Here is a 24658-nt window from a genome sequence, read left to right on the forward strand (position 1 = left end):
TGAGTCCATTTTGAGTTCTGAGTACATTTTGAGTTTGAGTCCATTTTGAGTTCTGAGTACATTTTGAGTTTGAGTCCATTTTGAGTTCTGAGTACAATTTGAGTTTGAGTCCATTTTGAGTTCTGAGTACACTTTGAGTTTGAGCCCATTTTGAGTTCTGAGTACATTTTGAGTTTGAGTCCATTTTGAGTTTGAGTCCATTTTGAGTCCTGAGTACAATTTGAGTTTGAGCTCATTTTGAGTTCTGAGTACATTTTGAGTTTGAGTCCATTTTGAGTTCTGAGTACATTTTGAGTTCTGAGTACATTTTGAGTTTGAGTCCATTTTGAGTTCTGAGTACATTTTGAGTTTGAGCACATTTTGAGTTTGATTACATATTGAGTTTCGAGTACATTTTGAGTTCTGAGCAAATAGGAGTTTTAGTACATATGAGTAGCCTATCAGGCAGCTATGGTTGGCTGCTAAGTTTCAACGTCACTGTGGGCTCGGAATTCAAGTTACCTGCGGGTATGGCACCAATCGCGATCTGCATGATCGGTTGGGAGGGAGGTGGTGTCTGATTTTTTTTAGATTCCTGTTGAATTTTCATGGCCATAAGCACTTGCTGTATACCTAATTTTCGCGGCTGGGCGCGTGAGTGATAATTGACTGGTGAGGTCATAACAAAGGGTTGTCTTAACTTTTCCTCCTGACGGATCCACTAAGAGCGTGGGAAAGGGTGGTGGGAAAGCACACGGCGGCGCTGGCGTGCTGGTTGTTCGCCTGCTACTGTTAACGGCTTGATATACTAGGGGTCACAAAGGAAGAGGTGAGAGCCGGGGGAAATGGGGGCGGGGGCTGTCCTTTCTACTGTTTCAAATGGATTAGCTGAATTGACTGGGCAGCGCCCCTTAAGACCGAATAATGACCACATTAGATTGGGTGAAAAGTGAAACTGGTGAGGCTAAGGCGTGTAAGGTATCAAATGAAAGGTCCGGATTAACGGAATCACGTGGGGTAAATAAAAAAAATGCTTCCTGATTGTAGTCATCAGGCAGTCATAATGAGTCATAGATTGGGTTAAAATTCAAAATGACGCTGTGAGGGCATGTGGGGAATCAAATTCAAGGTCTCGATGTGGGGAATCATTCGGGACGAAAATGAGATATGGATATATCATGACATAGTCATGGCAAGTCAAAGATTCGGTTAAAATTCAGGTTCATGACGCTAGGGCGTATCAAATTAAAGGTCTCGATGAGGGTAATCACGTGCTTCCTGATTATTATCATGACATAGTCAAAATGGGTCATAAATTAGGTTAAAATTCACAATGATGCCACTGGGTGTCCGGGGCATCAAATTGAAGGTTCCGATAACGAAAATCACGTGGGACGAAAATGTGGTAGGGCTATATCATGAGATAGTCATGGTTAGTCATTGATTGGTTTAACGTTTAAATTGATTCCGTTAGGATGTGATGGGTATCAAATCAATGGTCTTGATGAGCCGAATCACGTGGGAGAAATACAAAAATGCTTCCTGGTTATAACCATTAGATTGTCATGGCGAGTCTTATATTGGGGTAAAATTCGAAGTGACCGCGCTAGGGAGTGTAGGGTATCAAATTTACGGTCTTGAAGAAGGGAATCACGTGGTACAAAGAAAAAAGGCTTCGTAGTTCGAATCATGAGATGGTCATTATGAGTCATAGATGGGGTTAAATTCAAGGTGAGGCCACTGAAGCATGTGGGGCCAGTTCCAGTTCCAGTTAGGGGAACTGGTTCCAGTTAGGGGAATCATGTCGGACACCTAAATAATGCGTCCTGGTTACAGTCATGAGTCACGGTTAGTTTGACTGGTATGAATTCCATATGACCCTGCTAGGGTGTGTGGGGTATCAAATTAAAGGTCTCGTCGAGGGGGTCACGTGGGACAAATATAAAAATGCTTTCTGGTTATAATTATGAGGATATCGCAAAAGGTACACACTCTCACTCACACTCTCACTCTCACTCTCACTCTCACTCACACTCACACTCTCACTCTCACTCTCACTCGCACTCGCACTCGCACTCGCACTCGCACTCTCACTCACACTCACACTCACACTCACACTCACACTCCAACTCTCACTCTCACTCTCACTCAGTCACACTCACACTCTCACTCACACTCTCACACTCTCGCTCTCACTCTCACTCACACTCACACTCGCACTCGCACTCACACTCACTCTCACTCACACACTCTCACTCATACTCTCACTCTCACTCTCACTCCCACTCCCACTCTCACTCTCACTCTCACTCTCACTCTCTCTCACTCCCACTCCCACTCTCACTCTCACTCACACTCGCACTCGCACTCGCACTCGCACTCACACTCACACTCTCACTCTCACTCTCACTCACACTCACACTCACACTCTCACTCTCACTCTCATTCTCACTCTCACTCACACTCGCACTCACACTCACACTCACACTTTCACTCAGCCACACTCACACTTTCACTCAGCCACACTCACACTCACTCACACTCTCACTCGCACTCACACTCGCACTCGCACTCGCACTCACACTCTCACTCACACTCTCACTCTCACTCACACTCACACTCTCACTCACACTCTCACTCTCACTCTCACTCTCACTCCCACTCACACTCGCACTCGCACTCACACTCACTCTCACTCACACACTCTCACTCATACTCTCACTCTCACTCTCACTCCCACTCCCACTCTCACTCTCACTCTCACTCTCTCTCACTCCCACTCCCACTCTCACTCTCACTCACACTCGCACTCGCACTCGCACTCGCACTCACACTCACACTCTCACTCTCACTCTCACTCACACTCACACTCACACTCTCACTCTCACTCTCATTCTCACTCTCACTCACACTCGCACTCACACTCACACTCACACTTTCACTCAGCCACACTCACACTTTCACTCAGCCACACTCACACTCACTCACACTCTCACTCGCACTCACACTCGCACTCGCACTCGCACTCACACTCTCACTCTCACTCACACTCTCACTCTCACTCACACTCACACTCACTCACACTCTCACTCTCACTCTCACTCTCACTCCCACTCTCACTCTCACTCTCACTCCCACTCCCACTCTCACTCTCACTCTCACTCACACTCACACTCACACTCCAACTCTCACTCACACTCAGTCACACTCACACTCTCACTCACACTCTCACACTCTCACTCACACTCACACTCACACTCTCACTCACACTCTCACTCTCACACTATCACTGTCACTCACACTCTCACTCTCACACTCTCAATCACACTCTCAAACTGTCACTCTCACTCTCTGACTGTCTCAATCTCTGTGAGGCCATGTGAGTTCTGAATTCATTTTGAGTTCTCAGCCCATTTTGAGTTCTGAGTTCATTTTGAGTTTTGAGTCCATTTTGAGTTTTGAGTCCGAGTGAGTTCTGAGTTTTGAGCTCAATGTGAGTTTGAGTTTGAGTGAGCGCAGATGTGCTGCTCAGCATTGAGTCTGAGTTTGAGTGAGTGGTGATTCGAAAAAAAAATTGTGAGTGAGTTTGAGTGAGCCGCGCCAACTTTGCCGAGGTATGGTTGCGCTGCTGTGCACGAAGTCGCGGTTTCGATTCCCGGCCGCCGCGGCCGCTTTTCTGATGGAGGCGAAAAGCAAAAACGCCCGTGTGTACGAGATTTCGGCGCACGTTAGAGATCCCCAGGTGGTCAAAGTTAATCCGGAGCCCTCCACTACGGCGCGCCTCATCGCCTCCGTTGCGTCGGCGCGTTAAACCCTACAATCAATCAAATCGAACACAGCCGTCGTGTGCGCCCGGTCACCTGACATAAGCGGCACTGCCACTTACGTGACCCTGTTTGTCCAGTCACACCCAACGTTTCACGAAACGATGGCTATCAACCGCAACAATAATACGGCGGGTAAAGACAGGTCAAAAGCAAATCCAGTGCGAACAGCGGTCCTTGAGCCGCTTGAGCTAAGGCTAGAGCCACTTATTTAGTGGCTCTAGCTAAGGCTTTATCTCTGCGCAATCTACGAAGGTGGACTATAACCAAGGTAACGAAAGGGGCGTCTGTCAGCAAGCGGCGGCTCTGGTCCACATTACACCTTCCGCTTTAGGTGCCTGCCTTTAATACGTAATTACCGATGGGGGTAAAATAAAGCATAGTTTGCTACCGGACAAGCGCAGGGGGTTCTATAAAACACCAAATCCTTTGAATAAAACAAACTTGTACTCTGTTTTAAGAGCCCCTTTGAAAGGGTCCCAAGCGCTTGCTACAAGAAAATCGTATAGGCCGTAACGATACAAAAATGAAACTGGCGTAAAGGAAACACGCACGAATTAAATTCTTATAATTGAGCCTGGAAGCATACATTTCCCATCGCTCGATATAAACAAGGACTGGTCTGACGCCCAGCCGCATACGCTCGGCCATTCCAGTCGCCAGCGTCCTGCTGTCGACGAAAGCAGCGTCAAGATTGCGACGGCGCCTCGCCGCACGTCAGGTGTGCCGTGACACGACTGCCACTCATTTCTTTTCAGTCGATGGCGCTGGCTATTTGCGGAAATAGAGGCTTTCTTGCCGTGTTCACCACTTCATCAATTTCCACAATGCAGTCTTCGCCTTTCCATGAATTGGCACAATACTAGATCTTCGCCACTTCATCAATTTGCACAATGCAGCCTTTGTCCCTCCCTCAATTTGCACAATGACCGATGATTTTGTGATAGCGGCACAATGGGTGTACTTGTCAGCATTGTGAAGCCGACCGCTGTCCCACCATTCTCGCTGACGGCAGCCGGAGCTCAGGGTGGTTTATCTTAGTTTGAGCTTTCTTCTTTGGCGTCACATCGCCCGCCGGCGAGCGAATTTTGATCGGGGGACTGTGGACGCCAGAGGCTTGATTTAGCACGGAATATCCAGATTTTTTTTGTTTTTTGGCACGTGGTCCGCGAGGGCAAAGTTTTAATCCATGGTGAAACTGTGTTCAGAGTTAACTTCCACTATAATCATGGACCATGAGCTTCTTGATCAGCGACGCACGTCACAAAACCAAAGCTCATTTCTTAAGAGGAAGATGGTTAAAACGAAGCTTTCTTCCATGAAACCTTAGTCAAAGTCAGTCCAAATACAAACTGTTTCGACCGCGTATGGAGAAAACTAAGGGGTTTTGGTTTGGCGAGTGGAAAACCAAACCTTCCAAATTTTCGGGTATTAGTTTGGACAATACGCTGCTTGAATACTTTGGCGTGCCTTTGCACCAAATAAGGAACTCAGGGCCACACTGGTCTTAAGCACCCACGCATGTCAAGCGCGCCTCGCAGGCATGAATGGGGCGCAAACTTTCTGGATTTGCCTGTGCGCAAGTCTGCAATTTCTTCTTCGTAGCAAACCTTGTTTATGTGCTGCAAGTATACTGCACTGTGCGCGGTCGAAAGCCCAGGCTCTACACAGAGTATTTGCTACCTTCGTGTGGGGAACTGAATGGGAGCCAATGCGCAGGGATAACTTGCTTCTTCCTTTATGGTCGGGTGGTCTTGGGTTAATGCATTTGTTTGTGCACCGACTTGTGTCCCGGCTTTTCTTCTACAAGTTAGCGGAGCATCGACTTTTACTTACTGTGCTTCAAGAGCGTATAAGTTACCCTTTACCTTTTCTCCTTGTTTCTACGGGTGAGGTTAACACGAAGCCGCCATGGGGCTTTCTAAAGTGGATACTTTTCATTTCTATACTGCGCGATTTTCTCTGGAGTACCTCTTTGCCTTTTAAGGAAGGCTATGACGAAAACTTTAATTCATAATCTGTTCCCCGTGCCTCTTTATCGCCAGCCATACTTGCGGGTCCACAAGAATAATTTTTTAGACGTGTCAAGCGTATGTGCGTGCCGCCAAATTCCAAAACGTTTTTTTTTTCAAGCTTCATTCGCAAACGCTTCCAGTTAAAACATGGCTGCGCGAAAAAGGGATGTCGATCCCTTGGTCAGACAATTGCCGCTTGTGCAATCAACCAGAGGCTATTGACCATTGTTTTGTGCTGTGCTGTGACGCGGTGTTTTTCTGGGAATTTTTGCAACGGACACTAAAAAAGGACATTGACCACCCTGCACACCATTCGCTTCTTGTCATTTGAAGATGTTAATCGGGTGCCATATGATGTTTTCGTTCTCTTAGGATTGTTTAGCTTGTGGAAGTGCAGCGGAACCCTCGAGGCCAGCCAAGCGCATTTTTCGGGAGCAGGCGGCGTTGGTGCGGAGCGTTTATGCTGCACAGAGTGATTCACCGGAGTGGCTGCATCCTTTGGATGCGTGCGTTTGCTTGCTTGAGTTTTGAAATGGTACCGATCTTTGTTAGACTGACGTCCTTACCCTTTGCGGTCTGTTAGTGTTTGTATTGTGTGTTAATTGTCTTGCCTGAGTTTTTCTAAAATTTCCGTGCATTAAAAAAAGTGTCTGAATGGCGTAGTCATGGATGTCGGCTTGATAACACCAGGGAACAGGTTCGATTCCGACCACCGGAAAGGTTTTTTTTTTTTTTTTTTTTTCAGGTGCTTCATGTACCTTCTTCGCCTATCATCATCGTAGTTTCGTGAAACCCATTGTGCAAACTTGGCTTTCCTGCAGTTCGTTCCCGCTATTCGACGCGATCATTGACGCATAAAAAGCTTCGCTTTATTCTGAGAATCTTTAATCTAAGGGATATTTTCATGCCTCGGTAACCGGTGTGGTATCTTTTTGTTCGTGTGACAGCTTGAATGAAATGAGGTGATAATTCGCATAAAAAGGGCAGTGACATCAATATTCAGTTTAAGAGTGAATTAGTTTAGCCTAGTTCCAGTGTCCAGATCTTTCACGCTACGGAAGTTCCTTCTTGACGCAATTTTTTTCTTATGCTCTCTTCAATAATCAGCGCAAAGCACGTGCTCCTCACTACTCTTGGGCTGTTGGACCTTCTGGGGCTCGTCGATGTGCGCGAATCGCAGAAGGCGATGATGACGCAGAAACAGTTCCGAGCTGGGGCGTTTTTTTTCAAGCTGCCTCCTTTTATCGCTCATGGCGGCTAAGTTCATGGTTATGTTTTGTTTGATACTTTTTATTTCGCCAGCTCTGCTGTTTCTCCGGCCTTGCGCCACTAATACAAGCTGCACCAATTTTTTTAGAAGCCTCAAGTCTCTTCTACATTTCAAGAGCAGGTGGTTGCAGTAGTACAGATGTTTTATGATTAATATTATAAGTCTACGAGAAGGCTGTTATGTTAAGTTTAGTATTTCTTGCTTCAGCAGGTACATTCTATCGTTCCCGGCTTACGAACCAAGGCTGATACATATGTATATGGGTAATCATGTACGAGCTTTTTCGCTTCTTATTGTGGCCTACAGTGACCAGGCGTGTGTTGCGCAATGACGATTAGCCTCGCCTTTTAGCCCACTTGTAGTGACAGCAGAAAGACCTGTCACCACATCGGAATGCGAAACATCATGACGTTGTCTGCTTCTGGGCTTGTAGCATCCTGAACGCTCTTAACCTCGCGAGGTGTCCTGAAACACCCTAACGCTGAATTTTCAGCAAACACAGCTTCAATCTGACCTCAAACTCAATTCAGCCTTCGTGACCATTTAGGCCGAGGTCCACTTGGACATGCTTGCCTTCAGACTGACGTCACGTGCACCCCACCGCGCTCTCAACGTCACTTTAAAACTGGATGCCACCGCGGCACAGAAGCACAAATCAGTAACGTCGCTCATCAAAACATTGCATCAACACGGACAGGTTGCTTACGCTCAAGGTGATGCGTCTGTCTTCGACTGGGAAATGTTGCATCCCCAGCTTTGTGCCTCAAAATTCTGACTTCTTAGGAACCCAGCGAAATCAATTCAGGAAAGTGACGTGTTGCACTTAATGCACTTGTTGCACTCAATTTGCACTTAATTTATAATCCCATGGTACTTCACTTACCATGGGATTAGGAATTAAGTGCAAATTGAGAAGAGGGTAAAGAAATTACAGGTTGGTGAAGATGTAAAGATAAATATTGCTTATTGAAAGAAAATGATGCTGTCAAAAATGTTGCGTATAGCAGAAGTTTTGGTAATCTCGTGCAACCATTAATATTTGCGACAAGAAAGGCAAGCGGAACTTCTACGAAGGGCTTTTTTTGTAGTTTTATAACGCGAGCTCGATAGGAAGGGCACGTAAAGCAGGCTGAAGGCAATAAATCATGTTGCTATGGACGACGAAATACCAAATCATTTTCACTGCATGCGCAGGAAAAATAACTGTCTAGCTTTTAACAATACCAAGCACACGCGAATTGCTTCGTTACATATTGATGAAATCATGCGGATCAAAATCAATAGTGAGAGCGAAGTGCCCTTCACCTGAAATACTTTGGAACGCGCAAGTACTCAAGAAAACGTAAGAGGATCCAGCCGCTCCTGCAGATCCATTGGTGTCATCGAACGCGTTATCCGAATGGTTGTTGGGTCAGATCCTGCCCGAAGCGCAACTTTATGTCTTACCCGCCGCAGTGGCTCAGTGGCTAAGGCGTTGCGCTGCTGAGCACGAGGTCGCGGGTTCGATTCCCGGTCGCGGCGGCCGCTTTTCTGATGGAGGCGAAAAGCAAAAACGCCCGTGTGTACGACATTTCGGCGCACGTTAAAGATCCCCAGGTGGTCAAAATTAATCCGGAGCCCTCCACTACGGCGCGCCTCATCGCCTTCGTTGCGTCGGCGCGTCAAACCCTACAATCAAAACTTTATGTCTTGTTTTTACTGCCATTCTAAGGCAAAAAAGGCGAACTGCTTCCCCTATGACGTCATTTGCGCTCTTGGCTGTTGGCTTTCCTCGTTGCACACGCGCGCGCTCCCACGCTCGCTCGCACACACGCACTTAACGAAACGTTAGATGTCGAAGCGGAATATTAAGACCAAAGTCCTACGTTTAGGCTTGACGCCAGGTAACCGTAGGTAATGTCATGTAATCATCGTACATTTACATTCAATCGACATTTTCCGTAATGACAGTCTCATCTAGGCGCTCCTTGAAAAGCATCATTTGAATACGCTTGTCGTGGAATGATTACTCTTGAACCTTTCCCTCTGTTTTTAGTACTTAGATACCAACACGGCCCGGTGCATATGCCTTGTCTGTACAAACGTATGTATGCATGTCTTGTGCTCGAGCTGCTCGAGCTTCGAATCCGTGTTGCTAACTAAACTTCATTTTCGTCTATTAATTTACTTCCCTCTCCCTTTTTTTATATTGCTAACCATTTATTTTTACGCTTGTTTGTTTTACTACCTGTACGCTGTTTGTTTTCATGCCCTATATTTCTCATCTACCCAATGCACGCCCAGCACTGTTGTTGAGCATTTAAAATAAATAAATAAATAAATAAAAATGGCCTTCAAGTCCCCTTTTACGACGTGCCGAGTAAAGTCATACTCGCTCAACGTCGACCTGTGGGTACCTGTAAACAATATTGGACCTCAAAGCCATGCCGTCAGGCTAAACGTAGGGCCTCAGCATACCCCGTCACTCCCTCCATCTGCTCCGCCTCAACTTTTAAGCTAGCGTTGTTATAAACCGGAAAATACGAGAGGCTTCACAAATTTGTGAACAGACGTGTTATTATGTACGCTGTAAATCGGGTGGCTGAGCTCCCTGTCAGGCCACGTCCGCCTTTAGTCTCAGCCTCCCCTTGGTTTTGCCAAGAAATAAAAATCAAATACTCAAATTAGGCTTCACGATTGAGACTTCGCCAAGCGAACGAGGCGTTCACGCCAATTTGGTCGCGAGGTAGGCTAATCGTGCTCTCGCACTAACATAGCGTTTGTCCCTCCAGAGGAACTTTACGAGTTCAGGAAGCTGTCTTTTGGGCTGCGTATACGACGCTATCAACGCTTCAGTAAGAGATATGGCGACTGTTCTGACTGTTCTCGTCTGCCTGAAATGGCCGACTTGCCTCGTGTATTTTCATGGCATCGTCATCCTTCCCCGTACTTTGCACGAACAGTTAAAATGGCTTAGAGGAGTCTTACGGGCTCTTAAAACCATCGGCCTCACATGCAACCCAAAAAATGCCAGATACGTATACGATGAACTGAAGTTTATTGGCTGTATCGTGAGCAACAAAGGCATCGGCGCTAATCCCGCTAAAACAGCCGCCATTCATGCTTTACCAACACCATCATACAGTTAAGTTTATTCTTGTAATATAAGTTACAGAAAGTCAAAACAGTGCTTGTACCGGTTGCCATTAGGCTAGAACCAAGCAGCCCGAAGGTTTCCGGAATTAGCGCTTACTACCGGCGCTGGGGTCCAAGCTTTCCCCTGATATAGATCAACCACTCACTCACATCCCGAAAGATGTTTCATTTACATGGATCCGAAAACAACAGCGTGCTTCGACAAATTAAAACAAGCTCTCCACGACAGCGCCAGTCCTGGTGCACTTGAACCAAGATGACGAAACGAAAGTTCACAGCAATGCACTAAGTAGGGGCTTTGGGCTGAGTTCATCCAAAGACAGGATGTATATAGTGCCCTAGAAACGCCGAACATAATCGGCGAACGATGTAGAAGCAATGCCTCACAGCGATTTGGGCAATTGCTGTAGTTTAGGTCTTACCTGCATGGACGCCCCTTTTATGTGGTCACGGATCATTACTTATAATGTTGCTTTGTTAGTCTCAGGGACCCGGCCGGCCGACTCGCTCGGTGGGGCCGCCGCCTCCCGTAATTTGATTTCACCATCACATATAAACCAGGCCGTAAGCACAGTGACGCCGACTGCCTGTCTCGAATAGCCGTGGAACTACACGCGATGGATATCAACGGTGATGACAATGCCTCCCTTTGGACACTAAATATCTTGGACGGGATCACGGCCTGTGGAAGTTGAGAACGCGTCTCGAAGACCGAGACACCGTTACTACTGAACTCCTCGAGTGCTATTTATCGACACTTTGTCTCCGCAATGACGTGCTGTACAACAAAAACGTTATCCAGTCTTGACTCTTGGTCGTGCAGACAATTACGAAACGAGATTATGCAATCATTCCATGGCGACACCGCCTCTGGACACCATGGCGATAGTCAAACGTTATAAAAATACGAAACAAGACTTTTGACTCCATCTTCCAAAGTCCGTCCGCAACTGCGCCGGGACATGCCAGAAGCGCCAACGAAGGAAGAAACCAGCAACCCGGTGCCCGGTTTCTGGAACCTTTCGAGCCACCCACGACCGCTTTGACAGCTAACATACATGGATCTACTCGGTCAATTTTCTAGATCCAACGCTCACAATAGGTGGATGATGATGACCGTCACAATCAACAACTTATTTGCGCCCACTAAGAGCGCAGACGACTGTGTTTGACTTAATATGAGCCGAAATGAAAGCTCTTCCATTCGGAACAACCACTAAAATTGGAGCTTTCTTTGTGAAGCAATGCAACATGGCGCTTCGCGAACGTTCTTTTAACTGGCCGTGGATTAGCAATCTGGTCTCGACTTACGGAGGGTATAGTGCGGGTGAGTTACTACAGTCATCAGCGAGCAGCAGCCTACCACCCATAAACAAACGCACAGACCAAGTATATGATCGCCATGTATGTCGACGTCGAGAACGTAACGTCTACTGCGCCCGTAACGTTCGCCTATATATAAGGCGTGAGTGGGCACATATTTACGACGCACAACCTTGAAATATACTTAACATTTTTGCACGGCTTATATTCTTATAAAAGGCATACGTGACTGTCAGGGATTGGGTAATCACATCCCAGAGACAGATTTTTCTACGACGTATATGTTCGAAACGATGCCGCATTTGTTGCCCGCGCTGCAAAACGAAACCAAGGCATCTCACTGTTCCAGTATCAGGTCTAAACGAGGCGACAGTAGGATTCACTTGCGCCTGACGTATTCGGAGGTGACAGCGGTGATATGCTGCTGCCGTCGCCGACGCCCGAAAGAGTGGCGACGAAGCGCGCAGAACCGCGTCCCCGGGTAGCTCTTGTTGGCGTTCGACTACTCTACGAAGACGCAGCTGCTTTTTAAGTGACCTAAATGTACTCTTTGCCTATAGACGTCACCATAACAAGTTTTTAGGGGGCGGGAAGGCAATAAGAACCCAAACAGAACCAAAACACTGCACGAGCCCCTATCAGCCACGCAGCGCACATCCCGTAAACGCCGCGGAGAAGCAGCGGCAGGCGGCGCAGCGATCGCGAGGCTCGAGGCCGCAGTAAGGCGGGCAACAGGGTCGCAGTAAAATGTCGCCCTAAATGAGATATTTTGTAGTCTAATTCATTGACTAGGTTACCAAGCATAAAAGAGGGGACGCTTTCGATCGTCCACTTCTGCCTCCAGTTTATTTTTGTGCGCGCGTTTTGGATAGTTAGAAATCAGGACACGTAAGCACTCCTTATAAAGTAGTGAACGCAACAGCATCACTGTACATTTGCCGAACATGTCCTCTGATTATTATGCATCAGTGTCCCGTTTCCAAGTCGGCCAGTCGGCCGGTGTCATCTGAGACAACCCCAAAGCGCCGCAATGCTGTGCAGCTGCAATAAACCCAGTGCACGCAGTACCAACAACGGTACGTGCTAAGTTTGAGTCCCTCACTTGTTAATTAAAACCGCCCGGCAACTAGATATCCTTCGCTCGGGTTAGCTTGTTTACCTGCATGTGTTCGTTTCCCCGCCGGCCGAGCCGAGTTGGGCGCGAGGGGCGCTAGCCCCATTTTACAAGTTTTTTGGACTCAACCCGCCCATGTATAAGCGGACGGGTTGGGTCAGAGAGCCGTCGCGGCGAGTCCAGTCGACTCGGAGGCAGGCGGTCGGTTGGCTCGCTCGTCGGGCTGAGTCGGCGGGCCGTAGCGTCACTAAATAAGCTACGCTTAAAAGCCTCTATTTAGTGACGTAAGCGGGCCGCGGGGAGCAGAATACCGTATTTGCGCTAAGGGACCTGAATTTGCGCGGTTCTAACGCGCCCCCAATCGTAACGCGCGGTGAGTTCGCGCAGGAAAATTCGAAAAAAAAAAAAATTGACACTGACGGTACGTACTGCGCAGGTGGAAAATACATGACACCACGTACCTGGAAGAGGGAGATTTTATTTGGCGTATGCAGCTGTGGAAGCCAAAAACCATTGCGCTTCATAAGATTGCTTATCCAGCTCCTGATTGCGGGAAACACAGAAGTTGCTTGTGATTTCAAGTGCCTTGATCTTCATAATTCTAAGCGTTACGGGCTAATTGCAGAAAGACAAAAAATGTGCAACAGCTGACCAAGGTATACGGCATGCCATTGAGGAATCAGTGCACCGAAATTCACTCGCGTGGTGTTGACGGATTGTTTGAATTGGATTTTGTGGGGAGTTCGGGTATGTTGCGCATGGCAATGCTGCTGGCCGCTTTAAAGCCTATTTCGGTTTCTAGCCCGATTGTAACGCGCGCACAAATATTAAGGCTACGTTTTCGCAAGAGGGGGTGCGCGTTAGAATTGTGAAAATACGGTATAGCCCCTTTTTCGGGAACCCCGCCGCTCCCCTCACCTCAATTCTTTGGACGGGGTGCATATAAACGCGGGAGGGGTCGAGGTAGCTGAACCCGCCAGTCGGCTCGACCCTTTCGGAGAAGCATTTCCTTGCGTTCGTTTGAGTAGCCGGCCGCGATTTTAACGGAAGCGATTACCGCCACGAGAATCCCCGAAGCGGACGAGAGCTGAAGGTCGGTCAAGGGGTCAAATCTTGGGTCAAACATAGGAAGAGGTAACCAAACGCTCTGTCTGTGACAGTTGCACTGCTCAAAGTTACTGGGCGAAGTTCCCGTTCGTCACCCGTCTCAACCTGGCGACTCGGCGGCTGGGATTCGTCGTAGGCGACCAGGCTTTGTTAGGCGCTCCACGTGTCTATACAAAGGAAAGGAATTCTGGCGGCACGGAGCACAAACATAGACGTGCACGGAATGACAATACTCAAAGACGTGCCGCCCGAGAGCAGATTCCCGTCGTTAGGTCGGCTTTTAGTTGGTTGGTTTTCATTTCTGTTATATTTGTGTTTTGCGGAATACCTTTGGGTTTCGGCATGAGAGTGAGAGAGGCGGGTCACGAGACTTTTTTGAACCCACCTAGCTTTTTTTTTGTCACGGTGGCCAATCAGTGGCCTAGTGTGGATCAATCAATAAGCCATCCTCACTCTCAAGTTGTGACGTCCCGTTTGTGGGCGGGGTTTTAGTGGTAAAACCTAGGAGTTTGATGTTTTGGGGGGGAAACAGAGGATTGAACCGAGGAGAACCGGAGAGGAGAGGAGCGGCGAGCCCCGCTCGATGCGGGCCTTGCCCGACCTCTTGTATGCGATCATGAGCCGTGAAAATTGTAAATACGTAATGTAAATAAAGTTTACATATCGTACACTTTGAGTTTGCTTGGAGTAGACCATCGTCGGCTATGTGCCGTTGGCCAACGAGCCAGCGAGTCGTCGTTTCATCGGATCATCGACGACGGCGACCGACCACACTTTCGAATTTAACTGTAAGCATCGGTACTTCTGTGTTTACGCGTACTTTCGGAAGTTCCATTGTTTCCCCCCACCATTCGTACAGCTATAAAATTAGTATCCATTACCCTTAAAGGAGCACTGACACGAAAATTTTATGTTACACTTTTATTGCTTTTATCGATGCTTAATGGTCTGGCGAACCTGAAACAGCACTTCAAATACTTCAGCGCGCGATAGTTAATTACATTTAATGGCCTGAAAATCGTTTGTTTCAAATTCCCGCGCTTTCATCCCGAATGGCGCACATGACAGACTCCCTGCCTGACCTCACCGCTTTGTGCGGACGTCACCGGCGCCCGCTTGAGAGGGCGTTGCGCCCGCTCGCCGCTCGTGGGGCCGCGCACGGGAAGTGACGTCACGAGTTTTTGACGAGCGCTGTCGCGTCACTTCTTTTTCCTCTCCTGGAGTGATGTCACGCTGATGTCCATTTGCTGAGTGCCGCTCCGCGCGCTGCTCCGTCGGCGCGATAAATGAACTATGTTCTTCGCGTCGAGGCCGCTCATATTTCAGCCAGGGTATTCTGTTGAGTGAAGGAAGCGAACTGTGCAACAATATTAACGCCGAAAATTGGTGTCAGTGCTTTTTTAAGCGAAAATGGCTCGTTCTGCAAGGTTATAAGCCCTGCGTAACTTGCGTTTGCTTTTACCGGCCTCGGCCAATGGCTCATCTGTGCATATGACGTCAGGGTCATATGTTCTAGTGCGGCAACTGAGCTAGTGAGTAACATGGTCATTCCCTTTTTTACTAATTGCATAGCTTATTTGAGCGAAGTTTAAGTTAAAAGTGGTGTCAGTGTGATTATAACGAGGCAATCGTTCGAATGAACTAAACTTGTGTTTTGTTTGCATGGCCCCTTTAAGAGTCTAATAGCCGTCCCACGCGCCAAGTTGTACCCTTGCATAATTCCCAGCAGTACATGGACTCCCAGGCGCAGTTTCGTTTCGAGTTCTATACACTAACAAGAAACTCTGTGCTCCTGTCACCACCCGCCGCAGTGGCTATGGCGCTGTGCTGCTGAACACAATGACGCGGGTTCGATTCCCGGCCGCGGCGGCCGCTTTTCTGATGGAGGCGAAAAGCAAAAACGCCCGTGTGTTTGAAGAGATTTCAACGCACTTTAAAGATCCCCAGGTGGACAAAATTAATCCGGAGCCCTCCACTACGGCGCTCTTCATCGCCTGTGTAGCGTCGGCGTGTTAAAGACTTGAGCTGAGGGCTGTTTTGGGTCTTTGGTCGGGTCCCAGTCAGGCTGTACGTGCAATCAAAGCTCTCTTGGAGTTTCTTCGTAGCACAGAGCTGGAGAGAGTTCTGTGATTAAAAATTTTGGGCGCATCAAATGACATCTTTTCATTTTCACATTTTTTTTTCTTTTTTCTTTTTGTTTTTCTTCTCTCATCTAGCGTAGCAAGCCAGCCCGACGGCTCGGCTAACATCGCTGATCTTCATTAAAATTATGCTCTCTCTCTCTCCTACAATCAATCAGCGTGCTTCTGTCACCTCATCCTCGGCTAACCATAGAAGAAGCCGCCACTCTTCGGCGATTGCAGACAAATTCCTATGTTCACAGCACCCTCCTGCATTCCATCTACCCCACTCAGTATATATCCCCCCCCTTTGCAATTTCTCTCCAACGACCGGCACCCTGTACCACCAGATATATGGGAGTGCCAACAAACTCCCAACCTACCCCCTATCCCTTTCCCATTTTTTGAGTGTGCATATGGCTCGTCTGGTCGATCCGGACCTTGGACAACAGCAAGAACTGGTAAAGAGGGCCTGATCGGCAAGTCGCAGACTGGGTATCCCGGAATAAGGATGCCCTCCACCGGGCGAGTGCCCTGCTGTCATCAGCACTTAGGCTCAATAAATGTTTATTCTCTCTCTGTGTCACCTCACCAGGCGTGGCGCCGGGCGCTCCAACGCTCAAACGTTCCTTCGCGGTCACAGCAGAGATGGTTGTTCCAGGATGGTGCTTAAACGGAAGGAGAATGGGTGCACGGCGCTGGCACATTGCGCCATGGTCAATTCCGGCGCTGAATAAGACGAAGATTAAGAGGAGAATGACGCTTAGCCCCGTGTTCCTACTTGTTATGGCTGCTCTTGAAGCCTTTCCCCAATTTCATTAGTTTGTTTTCTCTCTTGTTTAATTGTCCTGTCGCCGCGTAAGGCGGCCCTTGTCACATTGCCGCGGCCTCGACAGAGGTGGTCTTGTTAGTGCACAGAGGGCCGCATCACTATGTTCACCCGCCTTCGAAGATGAAGCTGATGATGATAGTGATGTCCTCAATGTCTTTGGCGTATGTACCCACAAGGGGAATTGGCCAGGGCTAATTCACTGATTGCATGGCGATAGGACTTTAAATTCCTCATTTATTTCCAGAAATAATGCAGGCCATGAAATGAAATTTCGCTGATTGAAACCCGAATTGCCGTGGTGTGGAGCATAGGGTTGCTTCCATGGGTTGCTTACGAATAACACGAAAATTTTCGACCTACGAACCACGAATATAGCTTCACCGTAAAAAATCAAAGTACAGCTATGAGTTTCCGTCGGAAGACTAACCAAAATATCATGCCACAATACGAGATCTTCGACTATGCCAGCGCAACTGCAGGCTGCAAGAACGAGCACATTTAGCTTCTCGACCACTGCAGCATCGGCGGGACGACGACGAAGATGAGCAAATCCTTACGTCCCGAACGAACGGGGGTTGGAGACGACCGCGCTGCAAACATAATTACGAAGACACAGACGACTGGGAATCTTCTCCTTGAGCGTACGTCATATAGCCTTGCGGTGTACACAGAGACGTCAGATTTTTGCGTACTTATGCCTTCACTCCCCCCCCCCCCCCCCCCCCCTCTCGACTTATTAAACGTAAACTATAGCGGCGGTTACCTTATTCATCCTTCCTCTGGCACATCGGTGGATTTCGTTTACGAATTCCGGCCCTATATACGTCTTGTTTAACACGAGAGACTGAGCGGTTATTGTGGGTCGAGTAGGAACGTAAGCAGATATTACTACACCCTTTCGAAGTCGGACCATCATCCACAAAGGAGACTATAGTTTCTTTCGCTGCGGGTGGTTTTAACTCTAACCGCCTCACTGAACGCAAACGCATATACAGTTGAATTGGTTGAATGCCATAAACGCGTCCCCAACCTTGGCGCTGTCAGCTTGCGCGTAAGCGCCAAGTTCTTTATGCCACGCGTACATGCTGATAAATCCGACTAACTAGCATCTGTGCTTGTGTGCGCATGACTTCTACTTTAAATCGCGTTACTGAACAATCGTTACCATCGCCGGCCCTTCCCTTGATTCCCAAGCGATGCGCGAACGGCCATGCATGCTGGCTGCAGGATGTACCCGCCATCGACCATCATGGGCCGTTGTCCCGCTTTTGGCACCGCTGCTCTCTGCGTGACCAGGCAGTCGAGCGAGCGGACCAACAAACAGACAGAAAAATCAGTACGGGGGAAGGCAGGCCCAGCAAATTTTTTTTTTTTCTCTTTGAGCGCTCATGGTAGAGGCGAGGAGTCCGTGGCGGTGTTCGAGCCGCCAAAATGGCGGCGGCGGTGCGAGGGGAAGCTGGGCGGCCATCTTGGGCAGAGCGAACCCGGGCGGACAAGGCTAGACCAGGCCCGGTCCAACCGAGAACACGAAGGGCCGCATCCGCGGCGCGTCCGGCTCGGCGGGGGCGGCGGCCTTGTCGACGCAGTCCTTCAGGTCATCGTCGGTCTGCGATGCCACCTCCGCGTCCGCGGGCGGCTTCACGGCGTCCGCGACGGGCTTGGCGTCGTCGGGCTTGCCCTCCCCCTCGCCGACGGGAGCCGGTGCCTCGGCCAGAGGCTCCTGGCTGGTTGGGGAGGATAGCGCAGCGTCCGAGACCTGGTCTCCGGAGGGCGCCTTGACCGCCTCGCCGGCCGGCGAGGCAGCCTCCCTGGACGTGACCCGCACCGCGGTCTCCACGGCGGCCGTGTCGTCGCCCACCTCGGGCTTGCTGGCCACCTTGTTCGGCTCGGGCGGCAGGGCCACGACAGCGGTGTCCGTCGAGACGTCCATGGCTTCTGCAGGCTGCCCACCGTCTGGCCTGAGAATCGGCTGGCCCGAATGTCACGCGCTGGCCCGGGCGCCGCGCGCTGAACGCTCGGATGAACTACGTGCTCTGATTGGACGACGCCGGCCAGCACGGGCCCCACTTCGCTTCTTCTGCCTCGGCCAGTGGCGCGTGTCACTGCAGATTCGCGTGGTGGAAGATGGTCATGGCCAATCTCCCCTGCTGGTGGGACGCTTTCCTTGGCTCCCCACTTCAACGAAGCAGGTCTTTTTACATTTTGACGATTGAGCATCACCAAGACGTCACTTGGCTCAGCTGGCAAAAAGCGCGCCTTACCCAGATCCGCGCAAGCACTGCGGGAAGCCAAAAACATGTCGTCGGAATACCCGTTCCCTGCGAACGGCTTTTCAAACAAAAATACAAAAAATTTCCCTGCATTTCCCCGAGGGGAAGAATGTGAAAGTGCGAATGCAGGAGTTGAATTTGCGCGGTTCGGTAATGTTCGCGAAAGAGAGATCACACACACACACACACAACTACAAAGAAAGAAAGATGCATTTATTCACAGACACCTATTTGTGTTGTCGTTGTACTTGATTGCTGGAGCGGATCTCAGCTTTGAAATTTCGTGTCAGTACTCCTTTAAGCGGGTGCATTAGCCCTTCTCACGCCCGATTCCTGGCCAATCCCCCACGTGGGTATGTGCCATGTCAGCGGCCAGGCAGCGCGCGCCCATCTCCCCCCGTTGCCAAGGAAGACGAGGAGATTCCTGGCCAATCCCCCACGTGGGTATGTGCCATGTCAGCGGCCAGGCAGCGCGCGCCCATCTCGTTCGTTGCCATAGAAGACGAGGAGCGCGCGCACCCGCAGCTGTTGCTATGTGGACGGACGGCGGTCAACGGAATTCAGGGTCGCTTATAAAGTGCATTCGCACTTAAAAAATGCCTTGAGCGTTCACGTTTCGTACAAGACTGCTTATACTTCCCAGAAAAAAAAAAAATTCGTCCCACCAACGCAGCTGGGTAGTCTAGTGGAGCCGGCTTTATCAAAGCTTGGTCTCTGTAAAGCGGGATTTCCGGGTAGCGTGTTAGAGGGATGTCTACTCATACAGAACAACTGAGTTATCGCGTGTTTCGGGACACAATTTGCTCATTAACATTCAGCAGCACTAAAGGACACAACTCGGCGCGCATGACTCGTTGAGAAGGGATGCTCACGCATTCTCAAAAGTGAATTGTGGCCCCGCAGTTTTTATGCGTGGCATCCTTTTTTCAGTTCGTAGTAACCTGGGGGTTATTGGGTTAGGCTATCCGCCCTTCTCGTGCTGCCGTGTTTTTTTTTTTTTTTTCCTGGTCCGAAAAACTACCAGCGCCACCTACGTGCCTTCCGTATGGGAAATGACAAAGAAAAAGACTGCGCCTCGCGAGGTAGAAAGACTGCGCCTCGGCCACTTGTGTGATGAAGAGTCCCTCACATATTGTTTGCCCCCGCCTTATGTAATGCCTCCGGGCCCTTAAGGCTTCAATAAATGAAATGAAATGAAATAAAGTTCCGCCAGCAGTGCAACCATGGCCCAGCACCTCCTTCCCCCTGGAGACTTTCCCTCTTAACCCAGCCGAAGAGCGCGGCAGGAAAACTCTCTCTATCTCTCTCTTTCTGAGGACTTTCCGCTCCATGGTCTGGAGCACACGGTTGAACAAGAAACTTCCGTCCATCAACCCCGAGACGAGCCGAGTCCCCCGTAATGCGGACACGGGTGGCTTGGAGAGCTCGTAAGACGTCTCCCGCCAAAGCTCGGGACTGCCGCTTTAGTGTGCATTCCACGAATAGGCCACGTATTAAAGCGTGGTTTGTTGACTTCACCTCCGAGCGCATTTTCGGCCAGTCGACCGAACCCCTAGCACGGCATCCTCGGGACGCCTGGAAGTGGATTGCTGCTTTAATTGATACTCGTTTTCTGGCTCGCTCACCGCGTAAAGCAGCCACAGACACCACCACGTTTCCGCGCCTAACAAAGATTGACAATAATGGCATCTCAATGCCACTGATTCTCGCTGGCAGAGTTGTCGTCAGCCTTCGTCGTTCGCAGCTCCAGGCATTTTCGTTACGATGGATCCCCCTGTCGATCCCGTACTGTCAGCCGCCACCGAGTAGCCGGCCGCCCCGGCAGCCCGATCTCCACAGACGCACGGCGGGTTCCGTGAGGGCCTCATTTCACCGCAGCTGCCCAATCCGTCGCTTACGCCAGTCGCGTCGTCAGCCCATCGGCCGCGCCGCTGCACAATCAAGCGCAGCAGCATTCGAGCAGCATTGGCGTTCTACAGCAGCTATCCTCAAGGCCTCTAGAATAACTTGGAGCCCTAGCCTAGCTACGCTCGAGGCTTTGTTTAGACAGTTTTACCAATCGCAGAAACGTCATGTCTCCCTTCGTTGCTGAATGGCATGTAAATTATGGCAGTTAGTTTGTCTTCAAAATACTAAAACACGAACACTCAATCCTAGGATTTTCGTTATAGTAGTTGGTTAGAAATTGGTATAAAAAAGGAATGTAAATAACAGTTATAGAATGCCTGTGTAGGACTTGGACTTGCTTGTAAATGTTTAAGGTTCCGGAGGAATAAAATATTTCATTTTACAGCTTTCATATGTTTTAGCTTTATTTTTGCCTATCGAAAGCATTACATTATGCAAGAATTCAAGCTCCAACGGCGGCTAACAAATAAGCAACCTTCAAATTTGGCGCCTTTCCCCAAGCGGCCCGAACGGTCTCCAATCAGGAACACTCACAAACTTCTTACAGCCAGTAATAAATAAAAAAAAAAGACTCGTTTTATGATTGAAGCTTGTAAAAGACAACTAAAAATTGCAAATTATTGACCAGTTCTGGTAATTTTGTTTCTATTTTTTTAGCGGTTTATCGCAGCCGGCCGCGAGCTAAACCAATGACCATGTGCCCAAGTGCCGCGCAAAGCTGCAGCTGCGGGCACTTTTTCCGCGCGGTTTTCTCGGTTGTCAAAGGCCTGAAGAGTGCTTGCAAGCCGTGATGTGATCATCTTCGAGTATTGTGGACTGACATGCGGAAAGCATTGTCGCGCGACCGAATTTTCGCAGCGACAACCTCTCGCGTTCTCGTTAACAAGTGGCACCAAACATGGGGGGCTCGTACGACCTGCAAGGCATCCTCCGCAATCTGCGTTCCAACAAAATCACGGACCGCAAAGTACGTACGCACTCCATTCAGAATGGACCAGTAATGCAGCGCGTCCTCGCAGTGGTAGCTTCAGGCTAAGACGTGTGAGCTTTAATAGATTTCGTACATAGGTGTGTGACACCGTGCCAAAGATGAGTGTCATGTCGCCTTGTGCCTGGGTAAACCGTTGAGCTCCCGGGACTAGTTGGTGTTGCTACTGGGGCTAGTTGCTACTGTAATTTAAGCTCTGTTCACTGATCTGGACGTAAAGTCAAGACGAGATTTCAGTGTATGTTCATTTGTGTTCCGTTTGTGTTGCACTGGTGCTGGTTTATTAACTCGGCCTTGTGTTTACGATCGCTGAAGGTTTCTCTGAAAAATGTCCTTTATGTTGTCTATGCGGTATGGTAGGAATTGGAAGGTTGCCTGGTCAAGCTAACAGCAGCAGCATTGTCTGAGTTAGAACCACGTTGCCTTGTATAACCGTGGCGTAGTTTTGTTAAAACTAAGAATCAAGGACCATAAGATGTTTTGTTCATTTCACGTTGCTGTAATGCACGCTCGACCGCGGGGGAATGGGGCAAAAAAAGAAGTTTTCACAGGCAGCTGGTATACAGCTCAGAGAAATTTTAAAGCAGTTGCTTTTGTCTAGTTCGTAATTACCCGACATAAAGTGTGGCTGTTCGCTTCATCTGTTTGCATTCCGACTGCACGGCCTTGCAAACCGACCCCTGTGAATGGCTGTCTTCAATTTACAAATCTGTTATTGTGGATGGCTAGTTCACGTTATCCGGGAAGATTTACCACAACTATTGTTTAATACTAGTACTAATTATAAAAAATACGTATATTGCCATTGATTCCTGGATGGGATCAATGGGGCTTTTGTGCATTGCACTGGCTGGTTGCCGAGTAAAAAAGGAAAAAGGAGTGCTTGAAAATTACACATTGGCTTCTAAGTCTTGCTTTGTGTACTAAGTCATGTTTGAGGAGGTTCTGTCTGCTGTGCCTTAATTTTGTCATAGGTAATGTACTAGAGTAGTATTTTGAGGTTGAATTATGTCTGAGGGACTTTAGCTGTGTACTTCATGAAGTGTAGAATTTGTAGCTTGCGACATGGTGAAGAACACAAGTGCACAACTTGTTGTCACTGTGATAACAATCTAAATGCTCTCTTTGTGGGGCTAAAGGAATCCGGAAAGTCACCATGCAACATGTCACATCACTTCAGAGGGGGACACCAAACAAACGGGAAAATATGGCTTCTGCTGCAGCATGTGGGGAGGATTTTGTGCATTAAAGGTGCACTTAGAAGGGTACGTGATTATAGAGAGCCTAGAATGTATACAATCTGTGTATTACCATGGAGCTATGGTTTGCCGTCTTAGTGAAGGATATGTACTTTCAAACTCTGAGCGTTTGGGGGTTCACGATACGTAAAAAAAGTTTGTACTCCTACATCTCGCATAGCGGGTGCGAGACTTCGAACGTGCTCATTGTCATTACTATTACATTTATTGGTATGCATCGTTGATACGCATCTACTGCTGAAAAGGTGATTGATAGGTTGCCTTACAAGGAGTGTTTCCGAGTGGCAGTTACGAAAAACTGCCTAGACCTTCTCAATTCTGTCAGAACCACAACACGCCGTCAATCGCTGATATTTCCTGCATTGCTGACCTTGAGTCAATCTTGACCTTTTGGACTGCCGTAGTTAGCATTAAGTCAATCCTCTGCGCTTTCTATGTAGGGTACATTTATTTCCGCTGGTCTTCTCACTCAGTAACACCCACTGTGTATACAAAGTCACCTCTTTGTAGGAACTAATTCTATCGACACCTTCACTGCCACAAAGAATGAAAATATATTCAAAAACTGGTAATTTTTTTTTTCATGCCCAATAAAGGGCTGCCCTGTGGAGTTGGTAACACAGGAACAAGATGGATGATAGGGGTGATATTAACAGGATCCCATTCTTTCTTCTCAAACATGTAACAGGATAATCCATATTCTGCTCATTCAGTGCTGTTAAACCTGGATGAACTGTCACTGCCCTTTCTCCACTGGGGCTCATCATTCCTTGCTTTTACAAAACCCAAGTGATGTTCCCAGTGCTGACTGCATAGCTACGTGGCTCAGAGCAGTGCAAAAACATGCCAGTTCCTTTGTTTCGTTTTTTTTGTGCTGTTTACGTTCAGCTTCTGTATGCTGCAGCGCTCAGTTAGAGGCGATGACTACACCAGCTTCCATGCTGCTAGGAGGTCGTTCCGAAATGATTCGGAAATGTGGCTTCTGTGTGTCTGTTGGTACCTTTGCTTAATTAATCAAACTTGCACATTGCGCCGTGTCTTCCGCAGAGAGCGCTGTCCGCCCTGAAAGGTGCTCTTCAGAGCCCCAGCACCCTAGCTTCCCTCGATCGCAACACCCTTGGCAAGTTGAATGTGACCTGGGACTTCGTAGCTGCCAACGTCATCAAGACGGTCGACCAGGTGAGCTCAGCAGTGCCCTTCTTCCAGCTGTGTGTGTGGTGGCAGCGTTTGTTAATACGGATGTATCAAATAAAACGGGGCAGTCTAATTCACTTACAGCAGTGCTGGTTGTAGCAAATGAATCGAGGGACAGTGGAGAACCACCATGAACATATATATGGCAGTGTTACTATATGGCAGTGTTAACGAGGGGTGACAGCGCTGAAATACCACATTATTGATTGTAGCAACTGAATAGGAGAGTACGAGTCAAGCTTAAAGGGAATCTTCGAGGGCCGATGCGGAAGATGCCGCACAGGCTTCTTATCTCTGCCGGATGCTTTTCGATGTCAAAG

At 48.6% G+C, this 24658-nt stretch overlaps 2 protein-coding genes across 2 annotated transcripts in view; one reads left to right on the top strand and one right to left on the bottom strand.

Annotated features, from left to right (window-relative positions):
- Positions 1-18064: 18064 nt before the first annotated feature.
- Positions 18065-18712, bottom strand: LOC144152951 (uncharacterized). The gene has a single exon (XM_077684540.1). The coding sequence runs from the start codon at positions 18647-18649 to the stop codon at positions 18218-18220; it is 432 nt and encodes a 143-aa protein (XP_077540666.1). The 5' UTR covers positions 18650-18712; the 3' UTR covers positions 18065-18217.
- A 2867-nt stretch (positions 18713-21579) lies between these two features.
- The window catches only part of Tefu (Serine/threonine-protein kinase tefu), a 175504-nt gene continuing 172425 nt past the window's right edge, over positions 21580-24658 (top strand). Inside the window, exons 1-2 of the mRNA XM_077683624.1 lie at positions 21580-21864; positions 24192-24323. Of these exons, the coding sequence (XP_077539750.1) occupies positions 21796-21864; positions 24192-24323 (201 nt within the window). The 5' untranslated portion in view covers positions 21580-21795. The remainder of the gene's footprint in view (positions 21865-24191; positions 24324-24658) is intronic.

This window comes from Haemaphysalis longicornis, unplaced genomic scaffold (assembly GCF_048455015.1).
Source record: "Haemaphysalis longicornis isolate Haplotype H1 unplaced genomic scaffold, Haemaphysalis longicornis Haplotype H1 scaffold_9, whole genome shotgun sequence".
Classification (NCBI taxonomy): domain Eukaryota; kingdom Metazoa; phylum Arthropoda; class Arachnida; order Ixodida; family Ixodidae; genus Haemaphysalis; species Haemaphysalis longicornis.

What these genes read in the sequence shown, in the direction of transcription:
- LOC144152951 (XM_077684540.1), bottom strand. Translation starts at nt 18,649, where the DNA reads ATGGACGTCTCGACGGACACCGCTGTCGTGGCCCTGCCGCCCGAGCCG.